Source organism: Parasteatoda tepidariorum, chromosome 9 (genome assembly GCF_982258835.1).
Source record: "Parasteatoda tepidariorum strain Cologne lab strain chromosome 9, Ptep-v5.0, whole genome shotgun sequence".
NCBI lineage: Eukaryota > Metazoa > Arthropoda > Arachnida > Araneae > Theridiidae > Parasteatoda > Parasteatoda tepidariorum.
This window is the reverse complement of record NC_141763.1, coordinates 8,711,077-8,724,535: the sequence shown is the minus strand read 5'-3', so window position 1 is coordinate 8,724,535 and position 13,459 is coordinate 8,711,077. Positions and strand designations below refer to the sequence as shown.

The following is a 13,459-nucleotide window of genomic DNA, read 5'->3' as shown; positions in this document are numbered from 1 at the left end:
CTAACTCTAATAAAAATTAAGAAAATTGGAATAAGTATTAATGACAGCGAGAGTTATTTTAACAAAAGTTATTAGAACTGCTTGATTTTTGAAACTTGCATTTTTAAGTCTTCCAATATGACTCTGCATCACGATTCATGCAACTTGTTTGTAAGTTGAAAGATTTTGTGTTTCAACTAACGAACTTATGGAGCTATGAAAGTAAGCATGTGTTTGCATATTTACTTTGTTCAAAATAGCTGTGCCAGTTCTAAATATTCTAATTTTTTTAATGTTTAAAGAAAAGCATTTTTTAAAAAAAATAAAAAATAATAATCTGTGTTAGTTGCTTTTAATGCTATTTTCCTGTATTTGTACCTTATTAAATTTATGATAACTGTGTATGTATCTTTTCTGTGCTACGGTTCAATGAATTGTAGCATTGTTACATACCACTATTGACCTCTTCCTCTATTTTTTCAAAAAACTCTCAATTTTGTCATGAGATTCTTACAAGTAAAAATATAATAATTAGAATTTATATTAATATAATAATTTATATTTGACAGAATGTAAAGAATAACAAGCTTCCTAAGACCAGAAGAAATTTAGAAATTTTCCGACGTATCCTTTCACCTATATGTTATGCTTTCGAGGCGCTGTGTAAACAGGCTTAATATTCTAGAAAGTTTTATTATTGTGTTTAAATTTACGTGTAATTCTACCATTCATAAGAATTTTCTGTGTTACATAAATTCTGACAAGTCGTAAGCCTTAAATAAATTTTAAAAAATTAATATCACAACATAAATAAATAGTATGGTTTCATATGTTTTTAGTGTTATCCCTTGTTTGGCTATATTAGTGCAAAATATTGCCGTTGGTTTTTTAAAAAATTTTTTTTTATATCATAATAGCATGCTTGTGGAGTCTTCCGAATTCACTAGTTGTTTGTTTCGTTGAAATTTATATTGAAAAAACGCATTACAGTGCGGCTTTGAGGAGAAATCCTCCCGACAAAAGTCTGGGGCTGTCACTATGCATTGTAAACACTACAAATATAATAATATTGGATAGCACACGTTTTCAAGCTTAGGCATAAAAATTAATCTAGAGTAGTAACCTAGAAGTCTTACGACAAATTTTAACACCTAGTGCCATCTGTGCTTGGCTTTACGCGGTCAACCATTCATACTTTTTTAATGTAAAAAATCAACTTCCATATTTGTAGTGATTAGTACTTTCCTTTTATTTTGGTAGTCCTATGTTGTTTTCCACTTAAATATAAAAGGTGTCTTCTAAAAATGCAATTTCTTCTTTTTTACAGAGATGAATTTATGTCTACTGCAGAATCCTGGAAAGAAATTTCTAACTCTAAAGACCCACAAAGCATTCCACTGCCTGGTATTTGGGAAGAAAAACTCTCCCTTTTTCAAAGACTCTTGCTTTTGAGGTGTTTAAGATTTGATAAGGTACTACTTCACTTTAAAATTGACTATTTTTAAAGTAGGTACTAAATGTTTTGTTTTTAAACTTTTTCACCTTTAAGCCTTATTTAGTTAAGGTTTTAGTTTTCACCTTTAAGCCTTATTTAGCTTTTTCACCTTATATTTAGTTAAGGTAAAAACCATTTAATCCATGGGAAAACCTAGTAAATTTAATCATGTTATTTATTTTCAGATTTTTTATTTATAGCTGATAGAAATTAGATATTTCTATATTATAAGAATTATGGGATAATATAGATTTATCTTATGTAAGCAAGTAATTAACCATCAGACAAGTGACATGGTGTAAACTATCTCCTAAATTTTTATTGTGAACAGGGTGCGTAGCGTTTGTAAAAAGTACTTAAAGGTGCTTTTTTGGAGATTTCGTTTTTAAAAGCTTTTAAAGGTGCATTTTTCAGCTGGCGTTTTTAAAAAGTGCTTTTTCCCCCCGAATAATTCCCCCCCCTTCAGTGATATCTGGTGGATCCCATGCTTTTCACGAAAAATGGGGTGTTTGCTACGTAATCATTCACGTGGACTTCATGTCATACCCACGTTATGGCGCATGCATGCACCTTTGAAACCGAAACCCGAATGCTCCAATTCGGATGGAGAATATCAGATCCTTATTAAATGTTTTTCTTTTTAATTTATTTTAATTTTATTATTGTTTATTTTATTTCACTTCTAAAACTTTTTTGACGTAGGGGGTACGGGTACTTTTGTTCTGAGTTCAGGGTCAAGTTGAATTCACTCGATGATGTGGGAAAGTACTGATTGTTTCGATTTACGTCTGTTTCTTTTTGGGTTTTTTAACGCTAAAACTGTTTATAAAAATTTTTTGTTTTTCAATGATATCACTGATTGAATATGAATTTTTTGAGTGCTTGAAAATTTTTATAAAGTGCTTGAAAAGTTTTTAAAAAGTGCTTATTTTTGATTCAAAGATTTGGCTACGCACCCTGGTGAAATTTTTTTTCTTCGAAATAATGTGAAGCAAATTTTTTCTCTATTAAAATCTTAGGAAACTGATAAATGTATTATATTTTTAATGTAATCCAATAGCCATTGATTTACTATTAATATAATTTATATAAATTATTACACTACATTACGTGTACTATAGCATAGCCTGGATAACCGGAAAGTTCTAGTGAGCAGAATTTTCCTTAAAAAAAGGATCAATTGGACCCCCATAAATCTACAATAGCAATCAGAGTATTGTAAACGGCAGATTAATCTCACCGATCAATTTTGTTTTGTCACTTATTTCTGAAAATTAAATAAGAAAACAAAATAATTTACTCATCTCATTTTGTACTTTTAAGACCAAATTTTTTTCTTCAAAATAATAATTTGTTCATGTGAAATAAAAAGTATAAGAAAATGTTTTTATTATTATTACTATAGAGTCATTGTATTGTGTCACAAATTGTGTATTTCTAGTAGAATAATTATGTAGGATTTTTTTTATGTAATGCTAAGTTGTCTTCTAGATCGTGCCGATGGTAACAAAATTTGTATCTGCAAACCTTGGTAAGAAATTTGTGCAGCCTCCTCCTTTTAATTTACCCGAGAGCTACAATGATTCTGGTTGCACCATCCCTCTCCTCTTTGTTCTGTCTCCAGGAGCTGATCCAATGGCAGCTCTCCTCACATTTGCCGAAGACAAAGGTTTCAGTGGAGACAAGTTTTCTGCCATTTCACTTGGACAAGGGCAGGTGACTGCTTTTTTTCTTTCCTCTCTTTCAAAATTTTAATAAAATGTATCATTTGTTTTTTCATGGTGCTTAGCATTTTTAAAAAGTGCTTAAAGGTGCTTCTTTTCGATTTTCGTTTTTTTTAAAAGCCCTTAAAGGTGCTTTTTTCATGGGGTGTTTTTAAAAAATGCTTGAATTTTACTTTTCGAAAATAAGATTTTTTTCTTTACCCAGTCGATTTTCTGCGCGTAATATGCGAAAGCGTGCTTTTCACATTGTTCTGTTCAACATTTTCCCGATTCATTCGACCACAATCCAGTTCGGCCTTCTGTTGGTCCATAGCGCATGAAAGAGGCAATCATTTTGAAGGTTTAAGGAAATACTTGCGAGTTCGCATGTGCGTCCACTGAGCTGAGTTCGGTAAGATTCTAGCACTCTCACGTGTAACTCTGCTGCATTTTGCTAGATATGCTTAATTACTTCATTTCCTCCCTCATTTTTGAACCGAAAATTCTCTCAATCTTTTTGGGGTGGCTAATACAATAAAAAAAAGAGTTCTTAGTCAGAAACTAGTTATTTTATCGTGAACATGTAAAGTCTTTGAAAATTAATTTGCATTTTGTTAATATATATAGTGCCTAAAATTATTTTCTGAGTGCTTAAAAGGTGTTTATTTTTTGTTGAACGATATGGCTATGCACCCTGTTTTTAATTGTGTCATGATTCTTACCCAGGGACCAGTCGCAGAAACTATGATCAAGGATGCCAGAGAGAGAGGCTCATGGGTTGCACTTCAAAATTGTCACCTGGCTGTGTCTTGGATGCCTGAGTTAGAAAAAATCTGCAACAATCTAACTGAAGAAAATACTCATCTAGACTTTCGTCTTTGGCTAACCAGTTATCCGTCTGCCAAGGTAGTCACCACACCTTTTTTTCACCATCTTAATTCTTTGCTTTTGCTGAAATTGAAATTTTATACCCATGAAATTAAGTTACTTTCAAACCATTCCTTATTATATAGTAATGGAGGGAGTTTTGGACGTTATTTTTTTTATTTAAAAAAAAATTATGTAACAGTATCAATTTAAATTTTCTGAATGTTAGTTACTTTTTTGTACATTTTTGGATACAATCTTTTTCTTAGAAATTGCCTATAATCTCCTGGTTATTTTGACACATTTATTTGGACATTACTTACTGTTTCCAAGCGTCCACCCTTTTTCTATACTATTGTGGATCTGGCTTGCTTACCAGTCAAAAAAACTGTGATACGAATGGTCATTTTTATATCTAATTCTAGATGTGCTTGTTTTAAGTGCTAGACCATTTGTAGGTAAAAAATAGAGCAAGTTTTTTTTTTGTGTACTCGATCATTTTGAAGGATCAAAAAAAATATGACTTTCTACATGCAGTTCGGAAGTGATAGGATGCGTAAGAAATATATATATTTTTCGCTTTCCAAATTTTATACCATTTCTGGTTCTCGTTTTTTTTTATTTGAATCAACAATATTTTACTGATTGTTATTTAAAATCAGCAATAAGTAAAATATTATGACTTATTGATGTATATTTTTCACTGATACACATTGTATCCATGGGTGCCACTCTTCAGTCCTGGGGACTGAAATCAGTCTTGAGAAAAATCAATAGACTAATAAATTCTATCAATTAAATTAAATTTTCTTGTTTTTTTTCACTAGAAATTTAATTTTTTTTTGGTCAAAATAAAAAAATATATCTTAATGAAATTATATGATATGGTAATGATGTCAGGACTTTTATTTATCTTCTTTTTGTCAGCTTCACTAAATCTTATTAGTCTTGACAAATGGGATTGATTGAACTTCATCTACTTGTGTAATTAAATTTGTACTATTGCTGAATCTAAATCTGCTCGAGTTTGCTTCCCCCAACCTAACCTATTGTCATGCTGACTAAAGTTAAATCAAGATTATTTTTTAAATAAAGAAAGAAATTAAGTGCTACAACAAAAATAAATAACGGTAAAGTGAAAAATAGAGATATGAATGGTTTCAGGTTGTTCAGTAATAGTTGTAAAAAAATATACAAGGTTAGCTGTTATTTTCGTTTTGTTTGCTAAAAAAACATAAAATAAAGAAAAACATTTATAGAAAAAATAATAAAATGATTGACTTAATATGTAGGCTAGGTAGAAAGGTAAATTTTGGTGTCAGTGAGCTATAAATTTCTAAAAGTTTAGTAAACAACGATTGACAGTATCATTTGGTCAAAAAATAAGTTCAGTCTTGAAATATTTTTAGAGTGGCATCCCTGATTGTATCATAATCACTGGTCATGCCGATCACTGGTCTAGTGGTTACTGGACTGGCCTACAAGGCCAGTGGCTGTGGGTTTGAATCCCACCGTAGGCATGGATGTAAGCTTCTCTCTCTCTCTCTGTTCTATATGTCCTCTCTTCTGTATGATTGTGTGAACGTAACCAGCCCTATAAACGTGTTTGGGGTTGTATGACGTGGGCAACGCTACTCCACCGTTGTGGCTTAGCCATGAGTGCCCACTGAGTAACGATAAGAGAGTGTCAATTCCAGAATTTCTGAGAGCAATGGGAAATAGACCCAAGTATCCACCATTAAAAAAAACTTTTTAATCATAATGACCAATAGACATGTGACCAATATAGGAAGCAGAGTTATCTAACATGATGCGTAGCTTTTTTAAAAAGTGCTTAAAAGTGCCTATTTTCCATTTTCGTTTTTTAAAAGCCCTTAAAGGCGCTTTTTTCATTGGGTGTTTTTAAAAAATGTGTTTAATTTTTCCCTTTTTGAAAATCAGATTTTTTTCCTTTTTCATGTCGATTCTCTCCACGTATTATGGAAGAGCGTACTTTTCACATTGTTCTGTTCAATGTTTTCACAATTCATTAAACCACAATCCATTTCGGCGTATCCATAGCGTATGAAAGCGCTAATCGTTTGACATGTTTGATGAAATACTTGTGAGTCGTCCGCATGTGCATCAACAGAGCTGGGTTCGTTGAGATTCTGGCCCTCTCATGTGCAACTCTACTGCATTTTGCGAGATATTATCAATTTCATTCTTCATTTTCCAGCCACTGATGCCGAACAGAAAATTATCTGGATCATTTTATAATGGCTAATATAATCATGAAAAGAGTTCTTTGTCAGAAGCTAGTTATTTTATCATGATCATGTAGAGTCTTTGAAATATATTATGCATTTTGCTAATGTATATGGTGCTTAAAAATAATTTTTGAGTGCTTATTTTTTCAGTTTCCTGTGTCAGTTTTACAAAGCAGTGTCAAGATGACCAATGAACCTCCCACTGGCTTGAAACAGAACTTGCTGCAGTCTTATTTGGGTACTCCTATAAGTGACACAGACTTCTTCAATGGATGTGGAAACAAAAACACAGTAAATACCAAAGTTCCTGTGTCTTTTTAACAAAAAAATCTGATTAACTTGATTTAAATAAGATTTTTTTTAATACTTTCATAAATTTTATTTTATAATTTGTTAAATTTTATAAATTTAATTATAATTGAAATGTTTATAAAAATAAATCATGGCAATACATTTTAAAGAACGTTACTGCATTAAAAATTGCTTTTTATATTAATATATACTATGCATGAAAATTTAAAATTATTTAAGACTTATTTGAGATTTATGAAATCACAAAATAAATATCTTGCCTTATACCTTAATAGCTGGTTTATAAATATTCAATGTTGAATATCTTAACTTACCCATTTATTAATAAAAAACACAAACACAATTAGAAAATACAATCTGGACTTTTCTTTAAACTATTTTTTATGTCATATTCAGATAATTTCCTTTAAAAAATTTTTTACATAATAAAGAAATATGTTTGCAATGGTAAAATTAAATGTGATTTGGAAGATTGTGTTTCAGAGCTAGAAATGGATAGGAATTTCATTACCAGCATCGGTGTTTATTGCAAAAAATACTCCATATTCAATAACAACTTTTAACATATGTATCTGTATAAAAAAAAAGGCTGTATTATTTTTTTTTATTTATTTGCATTTTAACCAGCTCACAGTTCTGCGTGTAAAAAGCCTTATTTTAACATGCCGTTTTCTCTGCATAACAAAACCGGGTTTTCCATGTAGTATGAAACTGAAATAGTGTATAAGGGAGAAACTTTCTCCCAAATTTGCCCATTCGCTACACCGCCAGTGGGTTAATAAATCCAAATGAGCTACAAAATTTTTAAAATTCCATTTTGAAAGTGCTGTAAATGCTAATGCAGAGATGATTGTGCTCCGGAAAAAATCTGGATTAAGTTTCCGGAAATCCAAGGTCTAGAAGTTTCAAGAAATCATAGTAGATGTTTCAAGATATCAAATCATCATCAAAAATTCTTGTAGATTTTATTTAAAAATATTAGAAATAGAATTAATGCTTTGCATCTCTTTCATTTGTAAATATTTTTTCTGGTAGAACAATAAATGTGATTAGAGATAAAAGTAAACTTATACATAATAATTCATTTAAATTATGCTGCATATAATTTATTTAGAATTCCATGTTTTGAAAATATCGGTGATTTAAATTTATAAGGACACAAATTTTTTGAAATGTTTACTCACAAAATTTTCAGGATTTTTGAGTTGGACTCACAATCTCCACTGCTAATGTTAGATTTTTAATTAAAACTTCATGGCCATATATTTACAATACAATTTCAAAACATGAAAATCGATCTAAAGTCAAAAATCAGATATTAAAAATGTTTTGTGTGTTTTTCAATCAATAATTTTTCTTTAAATAAATCATTTTAATATTGCCCATGAAATCCATGACTTGTGCCACAATTGTTTGCTTTGCAGGAATTTCACAAACTTATGTTCGGCCTGTGCTTCTTCCATGCGCTCATCCAAGAGCGGAAAAAGTTTGGTCCCATCGGCTGGAACATTCCTTACGGCTTTAATGAATCGGATTTAAGAATATCTCTTCAACAGCTTCAGATGTTTGTCAATGAGTACAGTGAGGTGCCTTTTGAGGCAATCACCTACATGGTCGGAGAATGCAATTACGGTGGTAGGGTCACCGACGATTGGGATAGGCGCTGCCTACTTACACTCTTAGTAGACTTTTGCAATCCAAACATCATTGAGGAGGATCAGTACAAGTAAGTGAGATAATCAGTTTAATATACTGTCGAGGTGGCTCAGGGATAGAGCATTCGCTTTCCAATGAGGTGATACGGGTTTGAAATCAAGTGATGGCTGGTCCTTGCGAGTTCCGCATCTGTTTCACAGTGCTGACGTAAACTATCATCAGTGGTAGGTGGAACATAGGTTAGAGTCCCTTTACCGTCGGGCTGACAGTGAGAGGTTTCATGGTTTTCCTCACCCTGTAACGCAAATGCAGGTTAGTTCTATCAAAAAGTTTCCCACAAAAGCAATTGTTTCCCAATACTTGATCCAGCAGTTCCCTTGTCCTCTGGATTGTGTTCAAAATTACAAGGTTACGGAGTTGAGCATTAGTTGTCGTAAACTCAAAATTGGGTCGGCTGTAATGATGGTTATAAAATAAAATCTACTATCAAGAGCCTTGGCAGCTGAAGGGATGGAGCATTTGCCTTCCAATGAGGTGACCTGTGATCAAATCCCTGTGATAGCTGGTCGATACGAATTTTTGCATCCGGCTTGCACCGACCACAGTGTTGACGTCAAGCATCCTCAGTGGGAAATGTATCATAAGTTAGAGTCCCTTTGACGTCTGGCTAGCCGTGGGAGATCCGCATGGTTTTCATCACCATGTTAAGCAAATGCGGGTTAGTTCAAACATGAGTTTCTCTCAATACTTGATCCAGGAGTTCCCTTGTCTTCTGGATTGGGTTCAAAATCACAAGGCTACAGAGTTGAACATTAGTAATCATTAACCCAAAAAATTGGGTAGGCTGTTAAAGGACGCTTATAAAATAAAATGTACTATCAAGCTTAGATTTGATGTGCTATGTTTAAGTTGGATAGTTGTATTAATGAATCCAAATCAAAGGTTACATTTACAGTAATCAAGGCTAAGTACAATGAATAGTCCTCATCGTTTAATATGAATATTTTTGAGTGTAAGGCATTGAAAGGAAATTTTAATCGAACACATTATTCGCTTCTAATATTTCTTTAAGGAGTCAAAGATGTTAAATTAAGATATTCCAGAAAAGAGGTTGTGTAATTTAGAGTTGGGGTGAGCCACAACCATTAATATTTTCTTTTGCTCTATAAAAGACAGATGTCATGAATAGGTAAAATTTGATGGTCTGCCCAACTTTATGTGGGGATTTCAGAGTGAAGAGATATAGAAGGTTTTTGCTGGCAATCTTTATTTTTCCTTGCTGTTTTACTTTTTTTCTTGCCACTGAAATTTTATAATACTTTTTAGGTTGAACAGCAAAGATAATGCTGTCTTTGTATTTTTCCATTGTACATGTAATTTAATTATCTGTTATTATTGCCTCCAAAATCGACTTGAATGAAATGTACCAAAAAGTTTTGCTAAGTAACATTTGGCACTATGGAATAATAAGTAAAAATTAGAAGTGAGAGCAAACATTTGGCTTTCTGCTAAACTTCAATTTCCATTGAAGAACTAGGTACAGTAAAACCATGTTATAATAATGTTCTAGTAAAACAATATGCAATGTTATAGTGAAAAGTTACAATAAAGCAATAGCAGATAGTTTTATAGTAAAACAGTGTTATAGTAAAGCAATGTTTTTAGTATAACTATGTTTATTGAGAAAATTTCATAGTAAATGCATTGTCTGATGGTTAAGAGACGCTGTATCTTGAAAATCAGCAATTTTCAGAATCAGAAATACTATTTTAAATCATGTTTCTAAAAAATTAGTCTATTAACAGGGTGCATAGCATTTTTAATAAGTACTTAAACATGCTTATTTTCAATTTTCAAAGGCCCTTAAAGGTGCTTTTTTCATCGGGTGTTTTTAAAAGGTCTTTAGAATTCCCTTTTCCAAAATGAGATATTTTTTTATCATGTCGGTTTAAGTCACGAATTATGCCAAAAGCATTTTTTTCACACTTAATGTTTTCACAATTCATTCAATCACAATAATAATATAATTAGGATATGTGCACTAATAAAACTTCTTCCTATTTTTGAAAGTTTATGTGTATATATATATATATATATATATATATATTTATTTGAAAATAAAGAGTTTAAGAATATTTTTTGAGTGCTTGTGAGGTGCTTATTTTTTGTTCAAAAATTTGGCTACGCACCCTGTTTAAGTCTTGTATTTATGTTGAAATTTATTTTCTCTCTTGCAGGCTTTCTGTATGTGGTGATTATATGGTACCGAATGTAGATGTCTATGAAGACATTCTAAAACTCATTCAAGTAATTCATTTTTTTAAAAATCTACTAATTATGTTGAAAATTCTTCAATTTTTCTTTTAAAATTATGAAGGGTTTAAGGCCATGGATGACTTTATTTTCAAAGCATGCTTGACAGAAACTCGAATTTATACAAAAGTTAAAAACAGTGATTCTCATGTAATGCTAGCAGGTATTTTTGGGAGAGAAAATAAGGAAGATTTCTAAAAATGCATGTAAAATTCTAGTTAAAAGCATTTGACTCAAGAAAAAGTATGTATGCCCAATTTAAGTGAATAGCCACAATTTCAGTACCACTTAAGACAAATATGCAATTAAATAAATATGCATATAAATACATAACTTATAAATCTGTTTGTTTCTATATAAGGCAAATTTATTTTAATTGTGATGTAATGAATGGAATTTCATCTAACTTTAAAGGTTGCAGGACACATTCAAATATACTTATAAATTAGTCCTTTATTTAAAGTTACACTATTAATTCAGATACTGATATGTAAGTTCAGACACTAAAAGAAATATTTTTTCAGAATAAAACTATACATTTTTTTAAAAAATCAAATAATAACCACCTGAAATAACCAAAACTTTCTACCAATTTTTTGAGTATTAAACATCTATTTTTATCTTCATAAAGTATGTGTTTAGTTAAGAAAAAGTGCATTTTTGTGTCTAATTTCAGAATTTAAATTTTGCACTTGTTTGGAAATTTAAAAAACTTCTGTTACATTTTAAGGAGTGACTTTTTTTCTACATGTTATTTTTAGTATTCTGCCTAAGCAGGTTTTGAAGGGCGGCCCGCCCTGTCTGCTCTTTGATGCGCCCTATTTGCGTTTTTTGTAAAAATAAGCTGCAATCTTATGAAAACACAGCTTTTTTATTCATATTCCATTAAAAAATAATTCATTGTTTAAATAATAAATACACAATGGCAAAATTATCTGTTTATAGGTTTAATTCTGATTACTACAACAAATATTTTGTCAGAATCTTCTCTTTTTTCGGGGGTGTATTAATGAATTAAAGTGATTTTAAATGTTCATTTTCTCATAATTTTCAACTTAAATGACAGAAAAAAAATTTCGAGTTATTTATCAATTATCATTATTTATTTTTTTTAGTTTGCTTTTTTTGAGAAAAAAAAATTTCTGAATGATTGTCTCTTACCGTGCCTTTAATTATTTTTATAGACTGTAATTATTTTTGTAGAATGTATAAGAGGATAATTTAAAAATTGTTAAGGATCAAATTCAGTTATTGGATAATATTACACATTTTGATCAAATTTTAACGATGTTAAGTGAGTGCCCTTTCAAAACTCATATTGCCCTTTTCTGTGAGGAAGTGCCCTGCCTTTTTTTTCTAGGGAGTACATGGTGTGTAGCGTTTTTAAAAAGTGCTTAAAGGTGCTTCTTTTCGATTTTCGTTTTTAAAAGCCCTTAAAGGTGCTTTTTTCATAGGGTGTTTCTAAAAAGTGCTTAATTTTTTCTTTTCGAAAATGAGATTTTTTTCTTTACCCTGTCGATTTTCGGCACGTAATATACAAGAATGCTTTTCACATTGTTCTGTTCAACATTTTCAGGATTCATTCAACCACAATCCATTTCAATCTTCCGTTAATCCATCCGTCAATCATTTGACAGGTTTGATGAAATACTTGCGAGTCCGCATGTGCGTCTACTAAGATGAGGTCGTTAAGATTATTGCACTCTCATGTGCAACTCTGTTGCATTTCACTAGATATGCTCAATTACTTCATTTCCACTCTCATTTTTCGAACCGAAAATTCTCTCGATCTTTTTACGGTGGCTAATACAATCAAGAAAAGAGTTCTTTGTCAGAAACTAGTTACTTTATCATGAACATGTAAAATCTTTAAAAATTATTTTGCATTTTGTTAATATATATAGTGCTTAAAAATATTTTCTGAGTGCTAAAAAAGCACTTAAGAGGTGCTTATTTTTTGTTGAAAGATATGGCTTTACTCCCTGGAGTACTTTGTAATTCAGAGCATAAGATTAGGGTGTTTACTGTTTTGTATTTTTTTTCCTAAAACACTGCATTGTATACTTCTTTTCAGAAATTTCCTGCAACTCAAGAGCCTGAAGTGTTTGGTATGCATGAAAATGTGGACATTACAAGAGAGCTGCAGGAGAGTCGAAAACTGCTCGACAACATCTTACTGATTGAAGGATCAGGCGGAATGTCAGAGGGTGATACTACTGAGCACCAGTTAATTGGCATTGCAGAGGATATTTTGTCCAAGGTTTGTTTCCATTCCTATACATATTCTCTTAAGGAAGAAAAACTGGTTGAGTTATTGACAGGGTTGCCACTCCACAGGGAGAATAGGGAAAGCCTGGAAAATACAGGGAGTGTAAAACAAGGTGCGTAGTGTTTTTGAAAAGTGCTTAAAGGTGCTTATTTTAGATTTACGTTTTTTAAAAGCTCTTAAAGGCTTTTTTTTTATTCAGGGTTTGTAAAAAGTGCTTAATTTTCTATCTTTTAGAAAGATTTTTTTCTTTGCAGTGTCAATTGTTCTAAATTACAAAAGAGGACAAACTGCAATGGCTCAATAATTTACTAAGACTAGGGTTTGAACCCTGGCAGCAGCTTGGAACCCATTCAGCTTTAGATCGATGGGTATTGGGTATGAATTTGTCTGGGAAGTATAAGGCAGCCATTGCACCACATAGCCATCATAATTTCGTTTGTCACCCTTTACTTATCAAAATGAAGCTTTTAAAAGCTGAATATGATTAAGAACAACGTTTAAATATCACAAATAGTAACCTTTTATTACAACCTATACACGTTTCGTTGTCACATTGGTAAACAGAATCATTTAGAACAAATGACAGGGATGGCCATTTTTTCTACTGATAAATTTT

At 31.4% G+C, this 13,459-nt stretch overlaps 1 protein-coding gene across 3 annotated transcripts in view; it reads left to right on the top strand.

Moving 5' to 3' along the window:
- Positions 1-13,459, top strand: part of LOC107454707 (dynein axonemal heavy chain 7) — a 164,674-nt gene that overhangs the window by 133,072 nt on the left and 18,143 nt on the right. For all 3 annotated transcript variants that reach the window (XR_015429024.1, XR_015429023.1, XM_087150828.1), the window contains exons 63-69: positions 1,307-1,451; positions 2,966-3,190; positions 3,904-4,083; positions 6,444-6,584; positions 8,030-8,331; positions 10,499-10,568; positions 12,649-12,834. Coding sequence is in view for 1 of the 3 variants with exons in the window: in XM_087150828.1 (XP_087006954.1) it covers positions 1,307-1,451; positions 2,966-3,190; positions 3,904-4,083; positions 6,444-6,584; positions 8,030-8,331; positions 10,499-10,568; positions 12,649-12,834 (1,249 nt within the window). In the remaining 2 variants the exon portion in view is untranslated. The remainder of the gene's footprint in view (positions 1-1,306; positions 1,452-2,965; positions 3,191-3,903; positions 4,084-6,443; positions 6,585-8,029; positions 8,332-10,498; positions 10,569-12,648; positions 12,835-13,459) is intronic.